Below are 25,123 nucleotides of genomic sequence, written 5' to 3'. Positions count from 1 at the left end.
CAGGGTGGCTCGGCCCCACAGGAATGCTGGCAGCAGGAGTAAGCCCTTCTGTCGTGGTGTTATTTTTTTCCCCAACAAACTGTATGAAATTCCCAAGGTAAAACGATAGAGGAAAAGTTATCAGATAGGTCTCTGGGGATGTAAAGTCGCAACTATGCATTTATTTAAAAGTGGATTGAGTATATTTAGAGTTGGGGTGGTAAAACATACAAACCTCAAGCAATTAACATACAAACGCGGTCAGGAAATGTGGCTAGCCCCACTTCTGATGGCGAAAGGCCACAGTAAAACTGCCCCTGTTTAGGAGAACCCATCCCGCCCTGCCGTGGCTTCCTTACAGCCACAGGCACCCTGCCTGCAGGTCTCCCTGTGCACTCCTCTGACGCTGCCACCTGGATTTTCCTCGCACCCTGCAGCACGTCCAGCACTGTCCTGACCCCTTCTCAGCCCTATTCTCCCCAAGCCTTTTGCTCAGGGATGTTGTTGCTCATACACAGTTGCATGGTTGCTCCCCTCTCAGAGCCTTCTTCCTGCTCCTGTTCACAGCCTTTCCACCAGGTGTGTTGCCTTCCCCCACTGCTTCCTCTGCTAGGACGGGAGAGCAAAACACCTCACCTGGTGGAAAAGCAGCCACTTGGTCCCAGCCACAGCAAACAGCGATGTCCTTTGGCTTACGCTTCTGCAGGAATAGGACTGCAACCTGCCAGGCCAGCAGGAAGAGCTTACATGGTAGCGGTGGGTGATTGCTCCTGGGCAGTTCCACCAGAAGTCATGCTGCCCAGCTTCAGCTCCTCAGCAGGGGAGGCAGGGGAGGGGGCTGTTTGTGCCAGCTATGACACACAGTTTTACATCCCCAAGGCACGGCCAGCCATTCTCATGGGCTGCTTGAAACACTGGAATTCACCAGATGTTTTCTTTGGACGCTGTTGTGTTGTATCTGGACCGGGCCCGAGGAGCGCTGCCGTGGCGGGCACAGCGTGCTGGGCTGCCGTGCCAAGAAAACTTTGCCCACTGTTGGGACCTCAGCCTGCTTTATAAACAAAAACAGGCTGTCTGCCCTGATTTGCAGCCCTCTGGAAATGACGAGGAAGGTGGCTTGTCCCGGGTCCCAGGGGAAGCTGGAGCTGGGCCTGGATACTAGCCATTTCCCAGGCTCCAAGCTATTGGCTTCCTCTCCCTCTGTCCCCTTCGTGGCTCTCTGGCACCGGGCTTGAGCAGCCAAATAAAACACACAGCACAAAATCCTGGTGCCTGGGGTGAGCACCAGACCTCACCCTAGGAGACTGTCTTTTAGGACGGAGAGAAAATAGAATAATGGATGCCAGAAGCTGTGCTCAGGAGATGTCCAGCACAGCCAGCCTCTCCCCCACCCCACCAGCGGTTACCCAAAAACTTCTCAATCCCCTTGCATGGTGGATCAACTGTGGAGCAGCTCCTGGGAGCACCCCACGGCTTTAAACACGTCAGGGATGTGGCTGTCCAGTTTGGAGATGATTTTGTAAATGGGTTTCTTCCAGGAGGGGTCAGCGTCCTTGCCCGCCCTGACGGCGCTGAAGAACTCCTGCAGCGTCAGGCTGGCCACCTCCAGGAAGCGCCCGGGCACCTGTGGAGAGACGGGCAGGGGGGTACTGGGGCGGGTGGGCATCTATGGCCCCGTGTCCCAGCCCGCACCCCTCACCTGGAAGTCGTTCCCCTTGTTGTAGTGCGTGTTGAGGGCGCGGAAGAGCTCCGAGTCCCGTGAGACCCGCAGGGCTCCGGCGTCCGCGACGCCCTCCAGCAGGGCCTGCCGGGCGAACTTCTCCACCTGGATGTAGTAAAACTCGCGGAAGTTGCTGAACCATTTGATGAGCTGGGAGGTGATGCAGCGGCTGAACTGCCGGGGGCAGAGGGGGAAAACCGGCGTCTCAGCAAAACCAGCACCAAAATCCCACCCGCCAAGGGTCCCTCCCGGCACCCTGCGTCCCACAGCAGATCTACCTGCACATCGAGGAAGTAGGACCTCAGCAGAGCGGAGCTGGGGTAGCGAGTGAAGAAGAACATCAGCTTGGCCTTCTTCAGGTGGCCAGGGGTCAGCGCCTCCTGGATGTGTCTTGTGGTCAAGGAAAGCCAACATGCAGCAGCCCCGGGCTCGCCTGCCAAAACCCATCCCCACGCCTGGCAACACGGGATGGCTGAGGCTGGCAGGGACCTCTGGAGGTCACTAGGTCCGACCCCCTGCTCCAGCAGGGCCACCCAGAGCAGGGCGCCCAGGCCCACCTCCAGGTGGCTTTTGAAGGTCTCCAAGGTGGAGACCCCACAGCCTCTGGGCAGCCTGTGCCAGGGCTCCTCGCACACACCGTAACAAAGTGCTGCTGGCATTTAGCATAGAACAGAGCAGCCCAGTTGGAAAGGACCTCCAGGATCATCTCCTCCAGCTGCCTGACCACTTCAGGGCTGACCAGAAGTTAAAGCAGATTACTGAGGGCATTCTCTTGAATACTGACAGGAGTGGGGCATCAACCACCTCACTAGGCAGCCTGTCCCAGTGTTTGCCCTCCAGCAGCACCCAGCCAGCCCACCCCAGTGTGCAGGGACGAGGGAGGCCATGGGCAGGCCCCAAAGGATACGTGGGTGGGGGCGAAGGGCACCCCGTCCCCCTCCGCCTCGCCGGGGCCCAGGGGCAGGGGGCACCGCTGCTGCCTCACGGCCGATGGCCGCAGCCTGGTGGCACCCCAGTGAGGGTCCGGGGCCTCAGGGGGATGCCTCTGTGGGGCAAGGGGGCTCCCCCAGTGGCCGTAGCCCAGCAGCTGGCCCAGCAGCCGGCTCTCCTGTGCTGACGGGATGGCTGAGCCCAGTGTGTAACCCACACTGGGTGCCTGGTGGGGGTTTCTGACTGCTTTGGGGCTGAAGGAGCTGGCGTGAGGGCCCAGGCCCTTCCCTGAGGGTAGTGATGGTGCCTCAGGTGGGGGTGAGCCCAGCGTGCCCATGGGGGATGACTTAGTCAGGGGTTTTCTGCATTTCCCAGCAGGAAAATGCTCTCCCCTGGCACCCGCCCCCGGCCCCGGGTGCTGCTGCAGGAGGTGGCCGGCTGCCTTCGGCCACACGCTGGTGAGGACAGAGTCCACCACGCGGGACGTCACCCCGGCCAGCTCGCGCTTCAGCGCCTGTGAGAGGACCCTGGCTGCCGAGGGCAGGCCGCCTGCATCGCCTCTCCCCTCATCCTCCTGCGTCCCGTCAGGCCCATCCACCTCTGGGGTGCTCCCCCAGGGAGCAGCTTTGTGCGGATGGCGGGCAGCAGCAGCACCGTCCCTGTCCGGTCTGTCCCCAGCCTTCCCAGCCAGCGGCTGTGCCTTCTCAGCACCTCCCTGGGTCTGGGCAGCGTCCCCTGGGTCACACACCTGGGAGAACCTCTCCTGAAGCCACCTCAGCTGCTGCTCCAGAAAGCAGAGCTGCTCCTTCAGCTGCTGGCACCCCGCAGCATGGGGGCTGCCCCCTCTGGGTGCCCCTTGCCCAGCCACCCCCACACCCCGCTGCTGCTGGGGCACCCTCGGCTTCCTCTTGCCCTCCCAGGACATCTTGCCGCCCTTCTCCCTGTCCTGCCCCACACCTCCCTCCATGCCGGTATCGGAGGCTTGTGGGGTTGTAGGGAGGCTCATGCCTTGGATGATGCTCTCCACCCTGGCCCGCTTGGCTCGGAGGTGCTCGTCTGAGAGCGGCTCCCTGTCACCAGCACAGGGCACAGGAGCCAGGACACGGGTCCTGGTGAGAGCCAGGGCTTGTGCTCCTTCTCCAGGAGGCGCACCGAGCTCGTAGCCCTGGGGCAGCCCCACTGGCTGCGAGGAAGGGAAAAGGGTGCACGGGTCCAGGCTCCTGCTAACCACCGTGTGGCTGAGGAGCTGTGACACGAGGGACGCACCAGTGGAAGGCAACAGAGAGTCCCTCTGGAAACAGGGCTCTGTTTTCAGCCCCTGGCTGTGCCCTGAGGCAGCAGGGTCTCTGCCCTGCTCAGCGGCCCTCCTGCCATCCGTTGGGTCATCTTTCCGCCTGGACACCGGAGGGCTGCCCTGCAGCTGGTAAGGGATCATTTCCAGTGACGGGCTGGCAGGTGTCCCAGGCGTTTGAGGTTTCGGCCAGCTAGAGGCGCGGAGCTGAAGAAAGAGCAAGAAACATCACTCGGCAGGACTGGACACAGCCGCCCTCCATGCACGTGGACAGAGATTTTCCTCCCAGATTCCCAGTGCATCCCAAATCCCCTGCAATTCCCAGGGGAATGAGACATGCAAAAATCTCCAGGTGCTGCAAAACACATGAGCAGGCTGCTGGCTGCTGACAGCAAGCATTTACGGTGCCTGAAGCCCACTTCAAACATTTTGGCCCTGGATTTGCCCGACAGCAAGGATTTCCTGCACCACAGCCATGTCCCTGGGAGGGGTTGGGGATCTGTCTCACCGTGCCTAGACTTCAGCTTCTCCATCAACACCGCAATGGCTTTAAATACAAAACATCTCCCTTGTCCCCAAGGAAACGGGAGCCTCAGGAGTGTGTGCAAGGCACGGGCTCAGGCAGATAAGCAGAAAGGGAGCTCACTGCTGGCAAAATCCCCTTTGGGCCGGTGGACTCCGGTACAAGGGCAGTGAGCACCAGACAGAGCCCTCCTCCAGGTGCGCCTGGGCAAAGGTGGTTTCAGGTGCTCCCAGGCACTGGCAGGGTGCTCGGGCACAGGGACAGCAGCCCCGGTGGAGGCATTCATGGAACATAGCTCCCAGAGCCCCGAGGACACGGAGATGGGCAGCATCTGCCTCCCACGGGGCTGGGCTGGTGGGAAGGGGCACAGCAAAGGTCTGGGGACAGGGACAGCGCGGTGTGACCGCTGGGATGGTGAGGCTACCACGGCACGGTGCTGCCAAGGGCTTGTTAAAACACAGAATAAAAGGGGTGGGGATGGGGATTACCGGGGAAGAAGGAAACTCCTGAGCCAGCAGCCCCAGGCTTAAAATTGTCATGTTGAGTGCAGACGGGCAGCCACCTCCTCCACTTGCTTGTTCTGACAGCTTTGCAAAAGGAGGAGTGAAAGCTCACATCCTGGGCCATTACGGAGTAAAAATCCCTGTGGGATGCTTCCTCATCAACCACGTTAATTAGCAGTAGCTTTCCATACCTGAGGTAGGATGGTTTATGTCTTTTCCAAGCATCTTTAAAGTGCCAGAGATTCTTTTTCCTATGCCCAGAAATGTCTGATCATTTTCAACCCTATTAAGCTCCTGTCCCATGACTGTTTTCTCTACAGCAAGTCCCCCAGGATACCGAGCAGTGTAGAAAATGTTTCTACTCACTGTTTTATAGCAGGTTGCCTTTCTTTGAACAGCCCTTTAGTCCAGGCTGGTGTTTGGGAGAGTAGCTCTACCTTTTGTAAACTGCACATCACGACTCATCACCCCAGTGTGGGTCCTCAGGCTTGCCTCCCCTGTAAATCACACCGTCCTGTCATCTCAGTACCACGCAGACACACTGCTCCCCTCCTCTGTCACGCCTCTCTGAATTCTCCCTGCTGCTGCTCCATCCTTTGGAGAGGCAGCTCTCTGCGCAGAGGGAACTGTTGACTCAAATCCTTTGAGCTCAGCACCGCTGCACCCTCCCAGCAACGCCCAGCACCGAGGACACCCACCCCAGCCGATGCTCAGCACCAGCCTTCGGCTCAAGAGGTCTTTAAGACTCTCTGCCACAGGGCTCGTCCGTGTCCCTTCAGCCAGCTCCGGTCTTGACAAACCAAGCATTTTCTGGGTTATCTGACAAAGTTTGTTGCTCTCCCGTGTTGTCTCCACTCGCTCCCAACCATTAGGATTTCATTTTCCTAGCGGTCTGACTGCTTGCTCTGCATGAGGCTGGGGTGCTGGCAGCTCTCAGGATCACTGTGTGCTGCTCCTTGGTCTACCAGCTGCCTTCAGCAAAGGCACACAGCAAATATATGTACTCATATATTTCATCCACTCGTAAGTCTTTCCACGTGCCATGGGCACAAGAGGGCTGGTCCTGCAGCCTCGCTTTTTGATGCATCTTTGTTACAGAAACACCTTTTGGCACTTGCTCTGTCACAACTCCTCATCTCTTCTGTGTTCAAAAGCAGGGTCAGGGACCTTGCCAGCTCCTTACTCTGAAACTCTCCAGCCCCGGGAACCCAGGGCAATGGATTCCCCACAGACTCAGAGCTACCAATGAGCCCTCAGCTTGGCTAAGCCTTCCAGCACCTGAGCTGCTGCCTCCCCACACAGATTTGGGGAGTGCGAGCACAACCCACAGTCCCTGCCCACCACAGCCCCAAGGAGAGGCTCCAATTTGCTGCAGGCACGGGAAGCCTCAGGACGGAGGACAGGAGGGGACTGAAGGTGAGGGGCTTCCAGGCATTGCCCTGGATCCAGAACCTGCCAAAATGTCCTACCCAGGAGGTCCTGCCCCACGCAAACTGCTCCCACTGACGGAGCCCTTTCCCCGCCGAGTTAACAGATGGGTGCTCTTACAGCCAGCCTTCACCAGCACTGTCTTCCGAAATACTAAAAAGAAGCTGAGGCTCCTCTGAACTGAAGAAAAAGACTGAACTGAACTGAAGGAGCAAGACAAAGCTACTCAGAAAAGCAACCAGGCATGTCCTCCCCAAAATGGGAGCGACCCCATGCGGGCTCCCCAGCCGCCCCTCGCTGGGAGAGCCAGGCACAGAGCAGCCTGCTGCCCCTCCAGCGCTGCAAATCCCCCCCGAGCTGCCCCATCCCCTCCGTCTCTATCCAAGGACCCCAGCCCGAGCTGCTTGCCACCCTCTGCCCCGCTCACCTGGGCTGGCCGGGCACGGGGAGCCCTGAGGACAGCGTGCTGGGCGCTGTGGGATGCCGGAGAGGCCACCCCGGTGCGTCCTCCCGCTGTGCTCAGGTCCTTTAAAGAGGGAGTGAGGTGGCTGGAGGCAGCCAACCGGCTGGGAATGACTCCTGAATATGCAGATGGCGGTCCAGGGGTCTGTCCACCTTCCGCTCCCACCCTGCTCAGCTGTCTCCCAGGCTTACAGACACAGCACCAGTGCTGGGCTTGCTCTGTCTGTCGGTCCCCAGCCTCTCTCGTGGCAGAGCAGGGCGATGCTCGCTGGGTGATGCCTGCCGAGCTCTGCCATCCCAGGGGAGCCGGGGGCTCGGCTGTGCTGTAGCAGCCAAGGGGCTGGTCGCAACTGGGGCTCACAAGGAGGCAATCTCTGGCCCAGAGAGCTCTGACCAGCCCCCTCCATGCACACCTGCAGGGCTGTCCCACTGCCTAGCACCACCTTGAGAGGGTTGGGAAGCTGTGGTTTGGCCTGGAGGCCCCATCCAGAACCCAGGATGGTGAATTGTTTGTGAGATGACGCAAATACACCAGGCACGAGTGGTGCCTGTGGTGTGGAGATGCAGGTGCCACCCAACTCCTGCTGAAAGTGCCCAGTTTCTTCTAGCATCCCCTGCCGTGGGGATACTGGGGGTCTGCGATGTAGGAAATGGCTGGGAAGTGGAACGACGTAGGAAAAGCAGCCAAATTCAGTACCTTGTTTATTGTAGGGTATGCTAGAGGCATTCCTACTGCCAGCACATCCCAACCTCACCCCCAGGACCGATCTGCCTGATGTTCAGCGCAGGAGACAAGGAGCAGGTGGAAGTTCCCTGGAGCTAGACAAAACCAAGCTGCCCCTACCCTTCCTAGGTCTCCGTCTAACTCACCTCCACACACCTAACTAACACCGTGATGTTTGTTTTATTCACTTGGTAGGCAGGCGGCTGTGGTTAGAAGCAGTTGACACCGGGTAGCCTTGCTCAAGGATATCAGCCCTCTATAGACAGACCACGGAGAAATCCCTGACAGAGAGCCTTCCTGGCACAGCTGCCTTGCTTTAGAGCTGTCAGCATATCTTCGAAGCCTCAGAGACTACACCCTATTGATTTTTCTTCAACCTTTTTTTGAAAATCACACCGAGGATATTCATTGCAAACTTATATTAGGAGACTCTTTTGAAGGTTGCAGTTTAGCAATGATGTATTATTAACCAATGGCTAAATTAAGGATGTATGCGTAATCTAGACCTGGCTCCTTGGGAGATGCCTGATTGCCAGACAGACTTTTATGGCTTCCCCAGGGTACTTTTTGGAGAGTTCTCAGTTCTCGCAATGAGTTCTTTGGGTAGGGCCCCTCACTATAAGAAGGTCATGGAGGTGCTCGAGCGAGTCAAGAGAAGGGCGACGAGGCTGGTGAGGGGTCTGGAGAATAAGTCTTACGAGGAGCGGCTGAGGGAGCTGGGGTTGTTCAGCCTGGAGAAGAGGAGGCTCAGGGGCGACCTTATCGCTCTCTGTAGGTACCTTAAAGGAGGCTGTAGCGAGGTGGGGGTTGGTCTGTTCTCCCGTGTGCCTGGTGACAGGACGAGGGGGAATGGGCTAAAATTGCGCCAGGGGAGGTTTAGGTTGGGTATTAGGAAGAACTTCTTTACTGAAAGGGTTGTTAGGCATTGGAATGGGCTGCCCAGGGAAGTGGTTCAGTCACCATCCCTGGAGGTCTTTAAGAGACGTTTAGATGTAGCGCTTAGTGATATGGTTTAGTGGAGGTCTTGTTAGTGTTAGGTCAGAGGTTGGACTCGGTGATCTTGGAGGTCTCTTTCAACCTAGATGATCCTGATTCTTTCAGGAACGGCTCCCTGCCTGGAAGCAGGCAGAAAACAGAAGGTTGGGCACGCTTATACATTTCCAACACACAGACCGTACGTGAGGAGCGGCGCTTACGCACAGATTTATTTCTCTGATTGCAGCGGCGAGCTGACCTTGTTTCAGCTACCCAACACCCCAGCGGCCGATGTTTGTAGCAGCACCACCCGTACCGAGCCCCGCGGCCCTCTTCCTACCCCACGCTCCCGAACCCAGTCCCTCGGCCCACCCCCCCCCGCCCCGCCATGTTCCCTCCCCCCGCCCCGCCCCGCGCACTTCCCCTCGCGCCGGGCCCTGCTTCCGCCGTCCGCCCTCCGGCTCCCGCCGCCGCGATGCTGCAGCTGTGGCGGTCCCGCTGCCTGGGCCGGGCGCTGGGCCGCTCGCTGCGCGCTCTGCGGCAGGTACCGCCGCGGGGCCGGCGGGGGGGACACGGGAACCGAGGGAGGGAACCGAGGGAGGGAGGGAGGGCGGTGGTGGTGCCGGGCCGGGCGGGGACGGCGGCGCCAAGGGCACCGGGACGCGCCCGGGGCCGGCCCCGAGCGGCCGCGGCTGGGCCGGGCCGGGAGCGCCCGGGACCCTCCGCGCCCCCCCCCCCCCCCCTCCTCGCCGCCCCGGTCGTCCCGTTGGGGGCCGGCTCCGCGCCTGCCGGGTGTCCCCCCGGGGCCGCCGCCCTGCGGCGCGGAGGCCCGGAGCCGGGGCTGCTCCCGGCCGGCAGCTTCCGAGGGCTCCCGGCCTCCGCCCAGACCTCACCGCAAACGCATCCTGCAGCACGGATCCGTCGGGCGCGCCGTGCCGTCGGCAGCTCGTGGCCGTGGGTATGGCGCGTCCGGATTGCTGGGCACAGCTGCGCGTTCCCCCTGGAAGTGGAAGCAGCTTGCTCGCCGCCGGGGCAGGGAGAAGGGAAGCGATGACACGGGATGTTTTGAAACCCTCCGAAAATGCCAGATCTTGGCACGCCTCTGCCGGGAGAAGTGAAAACAATAGGCGGGTGCGAAATTCGGAAGCGGGGGGCGGACGGGAGGACGGCGGAGTCGGCAGGAATCGGCGGGGAAGGGATGGCTGAACCCAGGTGCCCTCCTGAAAGAGGGGGGAGGTTCTGCGCTCGCGTATGGAGCCGAAGTCGTGGAGGTGTGAGGCAGTGCCGGGGGCAGGCAGCTGTTGAGGGATGACCTGAACAAGTCCAGCCAGGAGCTGCTCTGAAGCAGGGGGCTTTGATCAGGAGCTGTGAGCTGTGACGGTGGAGTCCTGTTTATCTGGGGACAAGTTTATAAAAACTTCTTCCCTCTCTGATCCTCCACACGCTGGAGGAGTTGTCACCTGTTGTCCTAGTAAACTGCATCCCCTGCCCGCTCTGTGTCGTTACCCCTGGTCTACCTTTGCACCTGCCCTGCCACGCTGTACATAGTTGTGTTAAAGCCCCCAGAAGACACGCAGAGGGTCTTCTGTGGGGCGGTGGTTTGCGCTCATCCTTGTTATTAAAGCAGCAGCCGCGTGGCTTTGGGGAAGCTGGGGCTGGCAAACTGATTGCTGCTTTGCCTGTCGTCAGAGCTGGGCTCCCGTTTTGGCTCTGTGACATGAACTGTACGCTCCTGTTGAGTTCGGCTCCCTCCCTCTTTCTACCACCGCAGAAGAGGTTTGTAGCACGTGGGGTGCCGCTTTAGCAGGTGTGCTCCGTGGCTTATGTCACCGTCAAGTGACCTGCTGGAAGGAGACAGCTCCTTAAAGGTGTGGCCAGGATGCGGTGTGCCGGGGTCACTTCGACATAGCGGTGTGAAAGCAGTTCTGCGAAGTCACGTGAAGCTGGGGGGGAAAAGTTAATCGCCTGGTCCGTGAGGCGCTAGCAGATCAGGCTGAGGCATCTCCAGGGGAACGCTGTGACTTGAGAGTGACCCAGAGCGCCGACGCCAGCTAGTGAGACCTGCGTGCTGCCGTTTTCTCTGAAGAAGCTCTGGGATCGGATGCAGGGCAGGCTTAGCCAGGTGATTTCAGGAGCAGGTACAATCACAGTGATCCCTTCAGGGAAAAAGGGAACGGGAAACAGCCCCGTTGGGCATCTCGGAGCTGCGTGTGCTGGCACTCAGTGGTTAAGGGATGGACACGCGGCGGTTCTGCAGAACGCAGGAGTCTCGGCGTCCTTCGTTAGTAGCTTCCTCCTCCTGTTCAAGCTCTTCCCTCACTTAGCTAGAAGGCAGAAGGGCAGAGAGACGCTAATTTTTTCCTTAATTTTGCCGTGACTGTGGAACACAGACTTGGCACCTCTCCTGGAAGAGAGCCGCAGATGCGTTTTCTCCCAGCCCTCTATTTTAGCACAGACCTTCTAAGCTGTTTTTCTAACCTTACAGTAAACGTTCACTAAGGCTGTACCTCTTTCTTAATAAGTTACTGCTCGGGATGCCAGGATTACCTTTACAACTTTGTAAAGCACCCGGGAAAACATTAATGGATAGAGGTGAGCTCAGGTTGCTTGGAGTTTTATTTGCGATTAACCTCGCGTTATCTGGGCCGCTGCGGAGCGCGGGCAGGATTTGATCGATACGGGTGCTGGTACAGTGCTGAGGATCACGGGGCGCTGGGCTGCCGACCAAACGGCGTTACCGTGGCGTTAGTCGTGCCGGGCCCAGCGGGGCTGGCTCTGCGGGCACCAGATGGAGCAGCAGGACGCTGCTGGACCCCAACGCAGCTTTCGTAGCTTTCCGAGGCAGGCCCCACCGGCTCAGCAGCCGGGCTGCGTGTGTCCTCAGCACAGCTGGTCGCAGCCCGTAGATAACGGAGTTACTATCCGGGAAGCCACGTCTGTCTGCGGGTTTGGATAACTGAACTGCGGAGGGGCCCGTTCGGAGCTGTTGGTCGTTCTGACGGTGCCAAGTGTTCGCTGGACGTGCAGTCTACAGTCCTGCAGGTGGTGTGGCAGGTTTAAGTATCTCTTTGGGCCTCGATGTTGGTGCTCCCACGCATCTCTAGAAGTAACTTTGGTGTTTAAGATCAGTTCTGTCCTACCTTGCTTGCTCTGGTGAAGCTGAAATCGGGGTTTTCACGCACACTTCCTTTCAGAAACTGAAGACCTGAATGAAGTCTAATTTTTACCCTCTGTATTTCCTGCTGGATGAGGGTGCTCTGAGCTGCTGAGCAGCTGCGGTTCCAAACCGTAGCCGACTGCATTTTAGTCATGGTTACAGAGAGTTTTTCCCTATGGCTTGTAAAAAATTTCTAGGTTCTCCAGATCTGCAGGTTCAATACCAACAAAAGGTAGAATAACAGAGGGTAAAGAAACCAGGTTATCTTGAAATGTCTTTTACTTTTGAAGGATGTTATGCTGACCTAGGAGTGCAGTCAATGATTACTGGGCGTGAAGGGGAAGGTCACCAGAAGGTGGGATTCCTGGCTCACCGACGGCAGGAGGAGTTGTACCATCGAGGGAAATTGTGGCCTTCTGCAGTTCAAAGCCTCTGTGGCCTTCAAAGAAACCAGTAACTGAAAAATAGATGCTACAGGTCAGATGCTGTGACTGTAGGATTAAACATCTTGGAATAGTTTTTTATCATACCCGGTAGCTACCCTTGACCTTCCATTCACAGCAAGCTTGGTGAATGGGCCTGTAGAAATGTGTTCCTTCTTGAAGAGGGATGTGTGCAGGCCAAGGTCGGAGCAGCGGGAGCTACAAGGGAAAGCTCAGTCTCTCAGGCTTAATGTCACTCCGCAGGGAAGCACCCAGGTGTAGGTGCTGTCACCATCTCCCCCCCAGCGTGCCGTGGGAAGGTGGCGTGCCTGGACCCTGAGTGGTGGGTCCCGTCTCTGGTCCGGGTCTCCTGGGAAAGCCCAAGCCCTCCCGGGGCAGGCCTCCTTTTCGTGATACTGATGGTTCCTCTTCTCTCTGGCAGGGGAACTGCACACTGGCAAGATGCTCTCTGTCTGGTGAGTCTTACCTTTTTGTTTCCTTTCAAGCTACCTAGCCAGAACAGAGCTGGTTATGGAAAATGAGAGGAGATTCGATTGGGGGTTACTTCTATCAATCATGCAACGGAGAAGCAGTTGGTGAAATGCATGCGCTGCGTTCCCATGTGAGTGCCTTTCCTTGCCTAGCGTAAATGCCACCCGATCCGTTCAGCTGTGGTGAAGACTTTACAGCAGCAGCATTGTATTTCAGGCACTGCGGTGCTGGAAACACACGCTGTTGCAAAGACCAGCCCTCTAATAAACTGCTTCGGAAACAATGGGTGAATGCTAAGGGAAATGTCAAAGCTCGTATGCCCGGGAAGTGCTGTAGTACTTAAACTGCGTTTTCCCAGAGCTCTCTTTTCTGGTTGTACTGCCTTTATGTCGGATTACATCACTCACTTCTGATTCTGCTGTGAGAAATCAGTTAAATCTGCTGACCCTTCTGGTTATAGAGTTCCAGGATTATTAGCCCTTTAGTAGGGGATGGTGTCAACGCTGTATCACCTCTTTTAAAAATCAAATAAGTCCTCCTGGCCCTGTGTAATTGAGATAATTATGTTCTCCAATTGCTACGCTGGTTCTCTTTCAGATCAGCCTGGAAAAATGCCCAGTGCCCTGACAGAGGCAAAGGACGGGAGTTCAGGGTGTAACAAAACTTGCAGTGTCAGGGAATGCGAGTTGGGTGGGAGGGGGCAGCGAGGTGCATGAAACTCTGACAAGTCGTGCACCTACCTTCCCTATTGTGGGCTTCGGAAAAGAAACGTTCTTGGGCCAGGTGGTGAATAGGAAGGGATGCCAGTGGCTTGCTGCTTGGCCCTACGCCCCATTTTTGTGGGTTTTGTCCTCCTTATCCGTCCGTGCGGTTGTGAGGGCTCCTGAGAGCACCTCTTAGGGGCCTGATGCCTTGCTGCTGTTAGGAGCCCCTTAACCCTGGGGATAACTCACAGCAGCAGGGGCTTTAGCAGTCCTGGGGGTGTCCCTTGTCGCTGTTATCTTTTTGTTCTGACTGGGGTAACTGCTGCTTTGTTTGCTTTTTTCCAAAGTTATCCTTCTTAGCTCTGGGGTGAAGATTTAATTGTTGTTTCCCCATCTCTTTCAATCTAAGTGAAGACAAGGCCACTGTGCTTGGCAGGCTCTGGGCAGGTTTGCTGAGGTGCCTCTATCTGGCTGTATGTCCCCTCTTAGTCCCAGGTTTCTTCCAGGGTAGATAGTGGTGTCCTCTGCTGGTTTTGTTCATTTTTTGCTGACGAGGGCATCCACGGGCTGGGTGATGTTTCCCGTGGGGTAACACCATTCTCGTTCACAGGTGTGGCTGGCAGCCAGGGACTGGCCTACACCAACAGCAGGAAGCTCGTGTAAGTATCCACAGAAAGTTGTGATATGTAGAGGCTCCCCTAACCCTGACAAGACCTGGAAACTGGGTGGCTGAGTATAGTCAGCTGTCTTAAAATCCCTGTGCGCTTCATAGGAGCGTGGAGCCAGCCCTAGAAAAATCTGGGCTCTCTAGCTTTTGCGGGTCAGGAACTGTGGCACATTTCAAGAAAATAAGGTCTGTCTGGAAGTAGATTGCAAGGTAGGATAGGGGCAGGAATGGGGAGACCAGTGATAGATTAGTCTCTATCCTGTGTTTGTCTGACTATAAACCTTTGCTCTGTGGTGGCATCCTGGTAGGATTGCTGCTAGACGCAGGAAGAGGTGGTCTCCTGCAGGAGAAGTGGGATGGTTCGGGGAGCTCTTAGTCACACGACAAGGTTTGCACTGCCGAGGTAGTCAGGTTATTCCCCAAGTACGTTTCTTACCTTAAGAGCGCATCCATAAGAGCTTGAAACACCGGTCTGTTTGCACCAAGCAGCTTGTGTCGGAGGAAAGCTAAAGCATTCTTGCTTCAGGTTTCCAAATACAGTGTGAGTAGGTATAAAAAAAATCCTTTGAACGCTTGTGGTTGCCAGCTCCCCGTGAGGGGACATGGTGGAGGGAAGCAGCTGTCTCTTGGCTGTGTTGACGCTGGCAATTAATGGTGCGTTCTATTTTTTGGAGCAATCTAGCAACTTCTGTAGGCATGACAGTCCCGATCTAGAGGTAAAAAATGGTTCCCCGTGCTCATCTTGGGTGTGTGGCTAGGTCAGCCTTTTATTGGTATTTAAACTACAGCAGATCTGTTGGGCTGGCTCCCTGAATTAAGATTTCATAAATATCAATTCTCTCTGAATTTCTGACAGCACTAGTGATTGTAAACTGAATTATTGCTTGCTTCTTAGTGGGATTGTTGCACCTCCAACCAGTAAGTAGGAGTCCCTTGGAACAAATACATCCGAACAGCTGAGCAGCCTTCAGATCAGTTAAACAAGCAAATGTAAATTTTGAGACTGGGGCTGGCAGCCTCCAGAGGAATGTACTTTTTCTTCTGTGTTCATATCTTTTTCTCTGTCTCTCTGCAGAGTAAATAGCTCCAGTGTCTTCGCTGTCCGTTACTTCAGAACCACAGCAGTACATAGTAAGTAAGAAGTCAGGAGTCAGAGAGGTGACTCTGGTGCTATCTGTTGCTCTTCTGACAACAGCTGAAGCTGCCTTTTCCATCCTTGTGGTTCAGTGGGTGGCTGAGTTTTTGCCTCTGGGCCCTAAAGCTCTTGTCTGGTATTTCTGTCACAGTGTGACATTTGGCCAGGTGGGGATTTCTCTCGTGTTCAAATCTTAATTGATGTTGAAGTGAGAAGGCTAACGTTTGATGTCTGTTGAGCTGCTAGCTCTACTAGAGTCCCGGTGACAAAAATAAAGCAGCGCCAAAAGTTTTGAGCTCTGAATGCGTTCAAGTCTGTCTGTCTGTCTCTCTCACAGGGGATGACGTGGTTACGGTGAACACGCCAGCCTTTGCAGAGTCAGTCACAGAAGGAGATGTCAGGTGGGAGAAAGGTAAGCACTTACCTCTTCCCTGCGATTCTCAGCAGCGTTGCTTCTGCACTGGAAAGCTCAGGGGTGGACTGCAGTTCACTGGCTGAGAGCCTGCTCTGTGTCCTTCAGCCTGTGACAAACAAGGTAGTTAAGGTTAATTTCGGTTTGCAGTTACTGCCTCATTACCTCTGTCCCGGGTGATGTTGAAGGGAGATGTTTAAACTGGAATTGGACTCTGCAGCCGATTGAGTTAGACTTTTCTTTAGAAGTTGTGGAGAACTGGCATGAGAAAATTCTGGGTTAGTGGGAGACTGCTGTGGGTTACGAGGGGGAGGCTGGAGCCTCCTTCCTCACAGAGCTCTTCATATCTGTCATTCAGCTGTTGGAGACACAGTGGCGGAAGATGAAGTGGTGTGTGAGATTGAAACAGACAAGGTAGGAGTCTTCTGGACCAAAACTTTTTCTAGTTCTGTAGTGAGTACCCTGTATGGCTCCTCTCCAGCCAAGCCTGCAGGCCCTGCCTGTCTCTCCTGCTCCCTTCACAGAGAAAAGCTTTTCTCGCTTAGTATGAAATCTGGCTGTGCCTTAAGTGAGAGTTGTTTGATAATTCTTCCCTCCTCGTGCATTTGAATAAGCATCAGTGGTGCTGATGTTTGTGGGAGCTGTGATTCCACTCCTTCTTCCCACTTGGGTGCTTTAAGCTTGAAAACCTGTTTGTGTTTAAACAGAAATCTGCAGAGCTGTGGGATGTCTTCAGACAGTTTTAAATTCAGCCTTTAAATGTACTCGCCCCTTAAAGAACTCCTAGGTTTTGAAGTTCTTGCTAAACTCCCTGCCACATTCTGCTTCCAGTGCTGCTGTCAGGAGGACGCTGGCAGTAGTACAATCAGTTCTGGTTTGTACCCTGGGGCAGGAAGACCAGGCTATGCGTTCTACTGCCAGCATCTCCTACAGCTCCAAGTACTGGCACAAAGTCCCAGTGGAGGCTGTGCAAACTGGTGGAAGTGGTGCAAGACAGAGGTGCTGTCTGTGCCAAATTACAATGTGTATCTGTGCATATCGGCATCTTTACTTGGGCACTCGTTCCCCATCCAGTATTTGGGGGAATCTCAAGATTTTTCCATTTTGCAGACATCGGTGCAAGTTCCAGCCCCAGCAGCTGGTGTGATCGAAGCCCTTCTGGTACCTGACGGCGGCAAAGTGGAAGGGGGGACACCTCTGTTCAAACTCAGGAAAACTGGAGGTAAGTCAGGCATATATAACTTGCACAGACCGTTCGTATTTCAACCTGTCTTTTTCTGAAGACAGAAGCCAGGCATTTGGAAGGATCCTGATAGAGGCAGAAAAAAAGAAAAAGCATAGTCGTAGCCCTTCTGAGGGGGAAACTTGCCTTTTGCTCCCTCTGGAGGAGACTGCAGCAGTAGGCTAAAATTAGCTGAGAATTCCCCTGACACAACTCCCTTCTCCACCCTCTTCTCTTTGCCATTCAGTCTCCTGCATGGTGAGGAGATCTAAAACTCCATGGGATCCTCCTGTGGGGGCTCCTAGCAGTTCTCTAGTGTTGAGAACATACAGGCAATTTGTCAGAGGATTAACTTTTATCAGGTTGGTTGGACTCGCAGATCCCTGACTATAGAAACCGTGGTTGCTCTTACGATGATTGTTCTTCCTTGTCTTTTAGCTGCTCCTGCCAAGGCCAAACCAGCAGCAGCCCCTCCTCCTCCTGCAGCCCCTGAACCTGTAGCTGCAGCTGCTCCTCCCCCTGCTGCAGCACCAATCCCCACTACAATGCCACCAGTGCCGCCTGTGTCAGCTCAGCCCATCGACAGCAAACCAGGTGAGGCAACAGCTGCTTTCTCCTTTTTTCCTTGGGGAGAGTGTGTAAGGTTAAAAGCAATTAACAGGCTGGCACTTACTGTGAAAGCTTCCCTGTGTTATTACCCTGGATGCTCCAGGCTGGAGAACTCAGCTATGCCTGGAATCCGCCTGGCCCAGTTTGCAGCTGCTTATGCACCTTGTCGCTTAACATGGGGCTCAAACGGGCTGTCTATCTCAGAGCATTTTCTCCAGGCCCTGGCTTCCCTTTTTGACTGATGTCTTCTTTGCCCTCAGTGTCTGCAGTGAAGCCGGCTGCAGCTCCAGTGGCAGCCCCTCCTGGGGAGGCAGCGCCCAGCAAAGGCGCCCGATCAGAGCACAGGGTAAGCTGCGGGAATAGGGGCCTTGCCGCTGCTCCTGCTGCTGGGTGACCCCTTGTTCTGGCACAAGCTGTGAACTTGGGGATGGGGCCCTATCTACCTGTTCGCACCCAGCTTGGCAGGGCTGTGACAGACTGGGGAATGCTCTGTGTGAGGGCACCACTTAGAGGTGGGGTAGAGAAAGAGCCAGGTCTGATCTTGGTTCTAGGCAAAAGTCTCGTCCTGAGCTTTGCTGATGGAGAGCGTACGGCTCCATGCGGTCTGCTTGGTCTGTCCACAAGCCCTCAGCAAGGGCCTGAGGGTGCTACAGATGCTTTGTGCACTCCTAAGAAAATTGGGTTGAGCAGCCTGCTTTCTTAGCTGTCTTGCTCTTGTCATATAAGCCTCATGCTGGAAATTTAACCGTGCTTGGAGTTTGAGGAACACGGGTCTGAACGGGCAGCTCCATAGTGAAATGGGCAGCTCCTCAACCTGTCATGTTCCCCAGGGAGACCTGAGGTGAAAACCTTAACCGCATTAGTGGTAAACCAGATGGCAAGAAGTAGAGTCTTTTGAGTTTCTTGGGTGTTTTGCCTCTTGGATGAACTTGAGGCAGCCTCTGCTTATTTCTGTTTAATTTTCAGGTGAAAATGAATAGGATGCGTCAGCGTATTGCTCAGCGGCTGAAGGAGGCTCAGAATACTTGTGCCATGCTCACCACTTTCAATGAGATTGATATGAGGTGAGGAGCAGACCTTCTGTTTTCCCCTATACTGGGATAAATGGGTGCAGGCAGTTGTCTTTAAACAGCAGCCAAGACCTTACTGATCCCCTCTGGGGAGACTGACAATATGTCTTCTGGGACATCTTCCTTAGGTGAGTACCACCGCCTGTACATCTTCATCAGGGCTATGGTGGTGTTGCAGTAGGAGGGGCATGCAGCTTCCTGAGGGTCCCGTTCCTTGGGAGTCATCTGCTGCTTGTTAAAGGGGCAACTCAGTTCCTCGTCTGTGTGGTTCTTGGTTGAGTGTTGGTAGATGTTGAGCAGAAGAGCAGGAGTAACTGGTGTCACTTGTAGAGTGGCTACCAGGAGACACCAAGTGTATCACCTGCTTTCTGCCCCTCCACCAGGTTACTTTTTTTGGAGTTGGGCATATTTGGCCTCCCATGAGGTGGTTCCCTGGGGCTCGCCAGCCTCTCAGATGAGCATTACGCAGGTCTGAGGCCCTTGCTGTCAGATGGTTCAGCTTTCCAGAGACAGACCAGCATCCTTCCCCCTCCCTCCTGGCAGGTGGGGGTCTCCTGACTCAAGTGCTTGCATGGGCTGAGCACACTAATGGCTTTGGAGGGTGGGCAGCTTGTGTTACAGTGCATTAAGGGGAAATTGTGCCCAAATCAAATTGCCTTGTGAAATCCTATTCTGCTCCTTAAGACAAAACATGTAAATATTTGGGTCTCAGAACAATAAGGTTGGCAAAATAGTCTTGATTGGAGGGGAAGTGCTGCAGCTTTATCTCCTCTATGAGCCTCACTGAGGTGTCGCTTTACGCTGGCCTGGGGCTCTCGTTGCATCTGGTAATCTGGTTTGGATTGATTGCTGCGCTGTCGACTCGTGAGGGCCTGAGCTGGGGCCTCCTGCTTCCCGTGGGGGGGTCAGCGTCTGAAAGGAGGAAGCCTTAATGAGCCACTTTCAGAGCAAACCTCCTCCTCATTGCTGCAGTCCTTGTGTCTTGGGAGGCACTAATGTCTTTGGGCAGTAATCCTAGCCCTAAACAAGGTTAGGTGCAGGAAAACAAACACTCTAAACCACAAAGACCCCTGCCCCTTGCTGAAACTGTCTCTTCAAAGACTTAAGGTCTCTGGAGGCGGGAGGGATGGACCATGCAATTCCACAGCATCTGGATTAGCCTAGAAGAGGCAGAGCTCATAGCCACTGCTTAGGTGACTTTTTGTAAACGTTCTCATTTCTAATATGAGCGGTGGGGAAACATGACTGACTCGCTTGAGGACTGTGGGTGAACTAGCACCTGCTGACATAGCGTCTGGGAAGGTTTCTTTTATATTCATTCAACTCCTGGAGCCAGAGAGTGGGGTTCAGAGGCGTTATTGTGCTGGCTGGCGCTGGACTTGTGCAGCGGTTGAAGTCTTTTGCCTCTTTCATTGCCTGCATCTCTTCTTCTCTTGGCATTTCCCATTTCTTTTACTCTTCAGGGTCAGCCCTGACACCGCTGGAATTGCCATCTGCAGTGCCGTGCTGGTACCAGCAGTGGTGGCTCCAGAGGATCAGCAGGGATGTCTGCAGCTTTATCGGGCCTCAGCAGGAAATATGCCATGCCTCATCTTGCTTGTGCGCCTGGCAGTACAGCTCATGCGGATTAATCCTGTCCTGTTGAGTTTATGGTCCTGGACCAGGTCCTGTTAGATCCTTTGGCAGGGGCCTTAGAGCCTCAGCCCATTTCATCTATGACATTTGAAGGATTTTTCAGGAGACTGGGGTTTTGCCAGTTGGTAGTACAGGTTTGCAGTCATTGCGGTGGCACTGAGATATATTACAGAGCAAGGGAATGATGTTTTCATGGACTCCCTACTGACCACTGTTGTAATCTGTTTTGCAGCAACATCCGGGAGATGAGAGCTGTACACAAGGATCCCTTCCTGAAAAAGCACAACCTAAAACTAGGTTTCATGTCAGCTTTTGTGAAAGCTTCAGCTTTTGCTCTGCAGGACCAGCCCGTTGTGAATGCAGGTGAGTGGTGACCCTCACTGGAGAGCTGCACATCCTGCCAGTGTCAAGGGCTACTAGCTTGGACAAGCAAGTCAAATACACAGGGAAGAGTGGGACAGAGTCCTTTGGGCTGCACCTGATGTTGCTAATGCCACTTACAGAGGTAGATGACACCTTGCTAAGAGCCCTGTTACCCAGGGCTTGCCAGGACTGCGGCTGGGGCTGTGCGTGCTAGGTGTTCACCCAGCCTGAAGAGGCAGAGCCTGCCAGTTGGTGTAGCTGCTATAGGTGCAGTGCAGTTCCTGGGGACTGCCAGAGGTCTTTGCTCAAACCCAGAAGAGGAGAATAACCAAGGCAATGTCCGAAGGGCACTGATCTATCTGACCTGCCTTCTGTCTGTCCTGGCACCTTTCCTGCAGGAGCAGTAAAGGCTCAGTCTTCTCTGGAGTTATGCTTGAGCTAGAGATGAGCAAGTTGTTACGGTTTAACGAATATTTCTGGCCTTTTGAGCTCTCAGTCTTGGGTGCTGTACGTGTAACGCAACTTTTTCCTTTTTTTTGTCTCTTAGTGATTGATGACACGACCAAAGAGATTGTGTACAGGGACTATGTGGACATCAGCGTTGCTGTAGCAACTCCCCGGGTAGGTACCTTGGATGCTTTGGCCATGTTCCCTGCAGTCTCAGGCTTAGGACGGTTATTGGCTCGCTTTGAGTCAACTCAGCTTTGAGCTTCACTGCAGCAGAAACTTCACTGTTTTGCTGCAGCAGAAACTGATGAAACTGCTCATCTAGGTGTGTCCTTGGACTAACCCTACTGTACTGTCCCACCATTTCCATAAATCATATTGCTGCTTCAAAGATATTTTCCTGTCCAGGGAGAGCGTGGGATGGAGATGCACATGTTGAATTAGTTGTTTCTGCTGTAAGGCAGAGGTTTGGCCAGGACTGTCACTGCTCCCGAAGTCATGGGCAGGTCCTGCACAAAGGGACTGCGCTCTTCTCCCAGAGAAAGAGGTGACGGCTGAACCCTTCCCATCGTCTCACCCGCTTTTATGGATGTTGATTTGGGATATGAACAGTCCTGTCTGTGATGGGCTTCTATACAAAGATGAAGTCTGATTTACTCTGCGGGCCCTCTGTGGGTGCCGTGCCAGGTTTCCTGACAGGCTGGCAGGGCGCGAGGCGGCTGTGCCAACCACCTGCTGTGGGCTCCTGCCCAGTGGCAGTTGTGTTTGTCACTGCCCTGAATGTGCTGATTGTGCACTTTGCTTCCCCCCAGGGTCTTGTGGTTCCTGTCATTAGGAATGTAGAAAATATGAATTTTGCTGACATAGAGCGAGCTATCTATGAGCTGGGGGAGAAGGTAAGTAAAGCTGGAGGTGGTTTTGGAGAGGGTTGGGAGGAAGGGAAGGAGTTGAGGGTGCTGGACAGGCATGAATTGATTCAGTCCCTGTGTGGTGTCATCTCTGACCTCTAACACACTGAGTTGTGTTGCAGGGAGTGATCCAGTTACAGCTGCAGCCGTGCCATGCCTTACAGGACAGAGCTATCTACTTGTTTGAGGCCTCTGGAAGGGCAGCTCTGTGTTAGTGACACGGTGTGTCTTTGTCTTTGGAGGCCAAGGCTGAACTCCCCTGGGTTGTGAAGTCTTCTGCAAAAACAGGAGTTGGAATCAAAGGCAGGAAAATCCTTCCCCAAAGACAGAAATGTTCAGGTGTAAAAACAGAATTCACTTTCAAGTAATTTATGCTGGTTTTCAGCCGAACAAATTAGTAAGGGAAGCTCTGGCTGTCAGCACTTACTCCTGGAGAGGGCGAATATCCAAACCCTTGTCCGTTGTCTTCTGCGATGCGAGTGGCCTTCTAAGACCTTGCCTTTCTTCTAGGCACGGAAGAATGAACTGGCCATCGAAGACATGGATGGCGGCACTTTCACAATCAGCAACGGAGGGGTTTTTGGGTCGCTCTTCGGGACGCCTATCATCAACCCACCCCAGTCTGCTATCTTGGGCATGCATGCCATCTTCGACAGGCCTGTGGCTGTTGGAGGCAAAGTAAGTAGAGCTGCACAGGAGGTTTCAGGGGGCAGAGGGGAGGGCTCAGAGGGCTGAGGACCACAGCCCACGTGCTTTTTCCAAGGGGGAGATGCCACTTTCTGCAAGGCTTTACGGTGAAGGAGGAGCAGAGGCTAATGGGTGAAGGGCTACTTGGTTGGCCCTGGTACTTGCCTGAGGTGTGCAGGGGCCTTGCCGTATCTGTAAGGGGGACGACTGAATAATCCGCTTGTCCAGAAAGATACCAAGTCCCGTGTGGTGTGCAGTGCCAGGCAGGACGCACCCAGGAGCCCCTGATTCAGGACAGGAAAAAGCCAGGTCCTCCCAAATTCAGAGGAGGGCGCCAGGCAGGCAGCAGGGCTGAGCACGCTAACGCCCGTCTCGCTGTTCCCCTTCAGATCGAGGTGCGGCCCATGATGTACGTGGCACTGACCTACGATCACCGGCTGATCGACGGCAGAGAGGCAGTGACTTTCTTACGCAAGATCAAGGCAGCGGTGGAGGATCCCCGCGTGCTGCTGCTCGACCTGTAGAGCAGCCACACCCCCACGCAACCCACCCAGGGCAGGGCCGCGGCACCAGCAGGGGCGACGCAGGGCATTCAGGAACTGGCAGGGGTCATTCCAGTCTCTCTCCCTCCCCCGAGATCGGAGGTGTCCCAGAGGGGATCGCGAGGATAGCTCCTACCTCCTTTCCTGTTCTGTTCAAGGATGGTTCAGTCTCTCACGAGGATTGCTGTGCAGTGGGCCGCCCGCTGAACGGCACTGCCTTTCCAGAACCGTCTCTACGGCGTCCTCTCCCTCGTGGCACCAACCTCTCACCTCTAGCTTGTCCTATACCACTGGAAAATGCTTGCTGCTGCTGTGCTAGGGTACCCTTCCCTGCCCCTCCGAGGCAGGTTCAGCTTTATTTCCTAGCACTGAGGTTCCTGGGGGGGGAGGAGAGGAAAGGCTGCTGTTCTGTCCCTGTTTTGCTTGAAAATATTTCACACTCATCTGTTCTGCGAGGGCAGTCTGGGGTCCCCCGGGCCGATTGCAGCAGAGTTTTTGATCAGAGCAGGGCTGAGGTAGGTGTCATGCCTCTGGCAGTGCCCTAGTTACACTCCCACCTCGGACAGGAAGGCGGTGGTTACGTCTCCCCTGCTTTCCCGTGGAGATTTTGTTTCTCTCCAGCCTGGCCAAGAATGTTCTTGGCCGGGGGGACGGAGCACGCGATCTCTGGGGGGGTAGCACTGTTCCTGGGGGTGGGGGGCAACCCTTTCACCATTACCTGCCCAACACTCGGCTAAGAACCAGCCCCCAGCAGCTGTCCTGGAATCACGGCACACTGATGGTGGGTCCGACTGCTGTTTTCCTGCGTGCGAGGGCTTGGCCTCCTACCAGCGAGGAGGGAGCTGGGGGGGGCAGGCCTCTAAGTGTAATGTATATCCCAGCCCGAGGCTGCTGGTTTGGGGGGGGAGGGGGGCAGTCCTTAATCCAATAGCGCACACATGTACGGGGGAGTGAGGGGGTTGCTAGTGCCTGCGGAGTCTATTACTCGTACCCCCTCTACACGGAACTTGTAACTAAAATATTTAACACGGCGGATTTTAAACAAAATAAAACTGGGCAACGACTGCGAGGTGGGGTGTGTGTGAGGAGGCGAGCCAGTTCTGGGGCGAGGCCTTGGGCATCGGCAGCCTCCCGAGGGCAGTGTACGCAGCCTGGTACCTGATGGTGGGAGGGAATGGGAGCTGGGGATAGTAAATTGAGGCTTCTCTGACTCTGAACTCTCCTGTTCTCAAAGCCTCTGGCACAGAATTGGCTCTTCCCAGTAAAGATGAGGTTTTGGGCCTGGAAGTCGTCATTTTCCCGGTCTAGCACCAGAACCTTTACGGACAGCAAGGAAATCCCAGCATTTGCTAAATGGCACGAGGGCCAAGAGGGAGAACCGGGGCATGGTTCAGGACAAGTACGGAGCTGAAGCCAGGTCAGTTTTTCCCTGATACAACAGTGGGGTGTTGTAAAGCATGAAAGTGAGACAAAGGGTATCAAGGGGTTGGAAAGAGAGAAGGGAGGCAAGATCAAGGAGGTGTAAAGCTAAAGGTGTCTCTCAGCTGTGGTGCTAGCAGCACTTTCCCAGGGAGCTGTCCCTGCTGGGGCATTAAGAAATCATTCCTGGATTGTGGTAGGGTTTTTCCGTGTCTGACATCAACTTCAGAGAAGGGTTGCCCTTTCCAGCTAGGAGTGAAGGCAGCCTCTTTTCAGGGAAAACTCTTGCACCCACAGCTGTGATGCTGAGAGGGGGAATATTTTCTAGGACTGGTCCCTACAGCTTCCAGGCAGCCATGGAGAAATGTGTGTGGAGTCAGCTTCCCCTTGTCCTGGAGGGAGGGAGAAGGTTAAGAGCAGGGAGAAGGGGAAAACCTTTGTGTGCTGTAAGGGAAGAGCGGCATGTCAAGCTGCTCTTGCACAAATAAATGGAGTTAAAGAGAAGGTTCTGATGACAAAATGCTGCTGGGACCCAGCACCCCTGCGCCTTTAGAATACAGTGGGCCCGCGGTACCTGTATAAATGAGGCTGGGGAAAGGTGATTCCTCTAGTTACTGGAGCTGCAATAAAGGAGGAACCACCCAGGCAGTGAACGGTACAGGCGCAGGCCCTCAGACAGCTGCAGCACAGCAACCTG

General features: G+C 55.0%; 2 protein-coding genes across 2 annotated transcripts; one reads left to right on the top strand and one right to left on the bottom strand.

The window, feature by feature from the left end:
- Positions 1-1,375: 1,375 nt before the first annotated feature.
- On the bottom strand, positions 1,376-4,098 carry PROX2 (prospero homeobox 2). The gene is made up of 4 exons (XM_040559561.1): positions 2,607-4,098; positions 1,978-2,079; positions 1,679-1,873; positions 1,376-1,603 (listed from the first exon to the last, which is right to left on the bottom strand). The coding sequence occupies exons 1-4, from the start codon at positions 4,062-4,064 to the stop codon at positions 1,418-1,420; spliced, it is 1,941 nt and encodes a 646-aa protein (XP_040415495.1). The 5' UTR covers positions 4,065-4,098; the 3' UTR covers positions 1,376-1,417.
- Positions 4,099-8,941: 4,843 nt separating this feature from the next.
- Positions 8,942-24,071, top strand: DLST (dihydrolipoamide S-succinyltransferase). The gene is made up of 15 exons (XM_040558552.1): positions 8,942-9,079; positions 12,557-12,590; positions 13,921-13,969; positions 15,053-15,108; positions 15,450-15,524; positions 15,883-15,938; positions 16,635-16,746; positions 17,185-17,340; positions 17,616-17,701; positions 18,322-18,419; positions 20,293-20,423; positions 20,971-21,044; positions 21,683-21,766; positions 22,289-22,456; positions 22,855-24,071. The coding sequence occupies exons 1-15, from the start codon at positions 9,011-9,013 to the stop codon at positions 22,987-22,989; spliced, it is 1,383 nt and encodes a 460-aa protein (XP_040414486.1). The 5' UTR covers positions 8,942-9,010; the 3' UTR covers positions 22,990-24,071.
- The last annotated feature ends 1,052 nt before the right edge of the window (positions 24,072-25,123 follow it).

This window comes from Cygnus olor, chromosome 5 (genome assembly GCF_009769625.2).
Source record: "Cygnus olor isolate bCygOlo1 chromosome 5, bCygOlo1.pri.v2, whole genome shotgun sequence".
Lineage (NCBI taxonomy): Eukaryota > Metazoa > Chordata > Aves > Anseriformes > Anatidae > Cygnus > Cygnus olor.
This window is presented reverse-complemented; position numbering and strand designations above follow the sequence as displayed.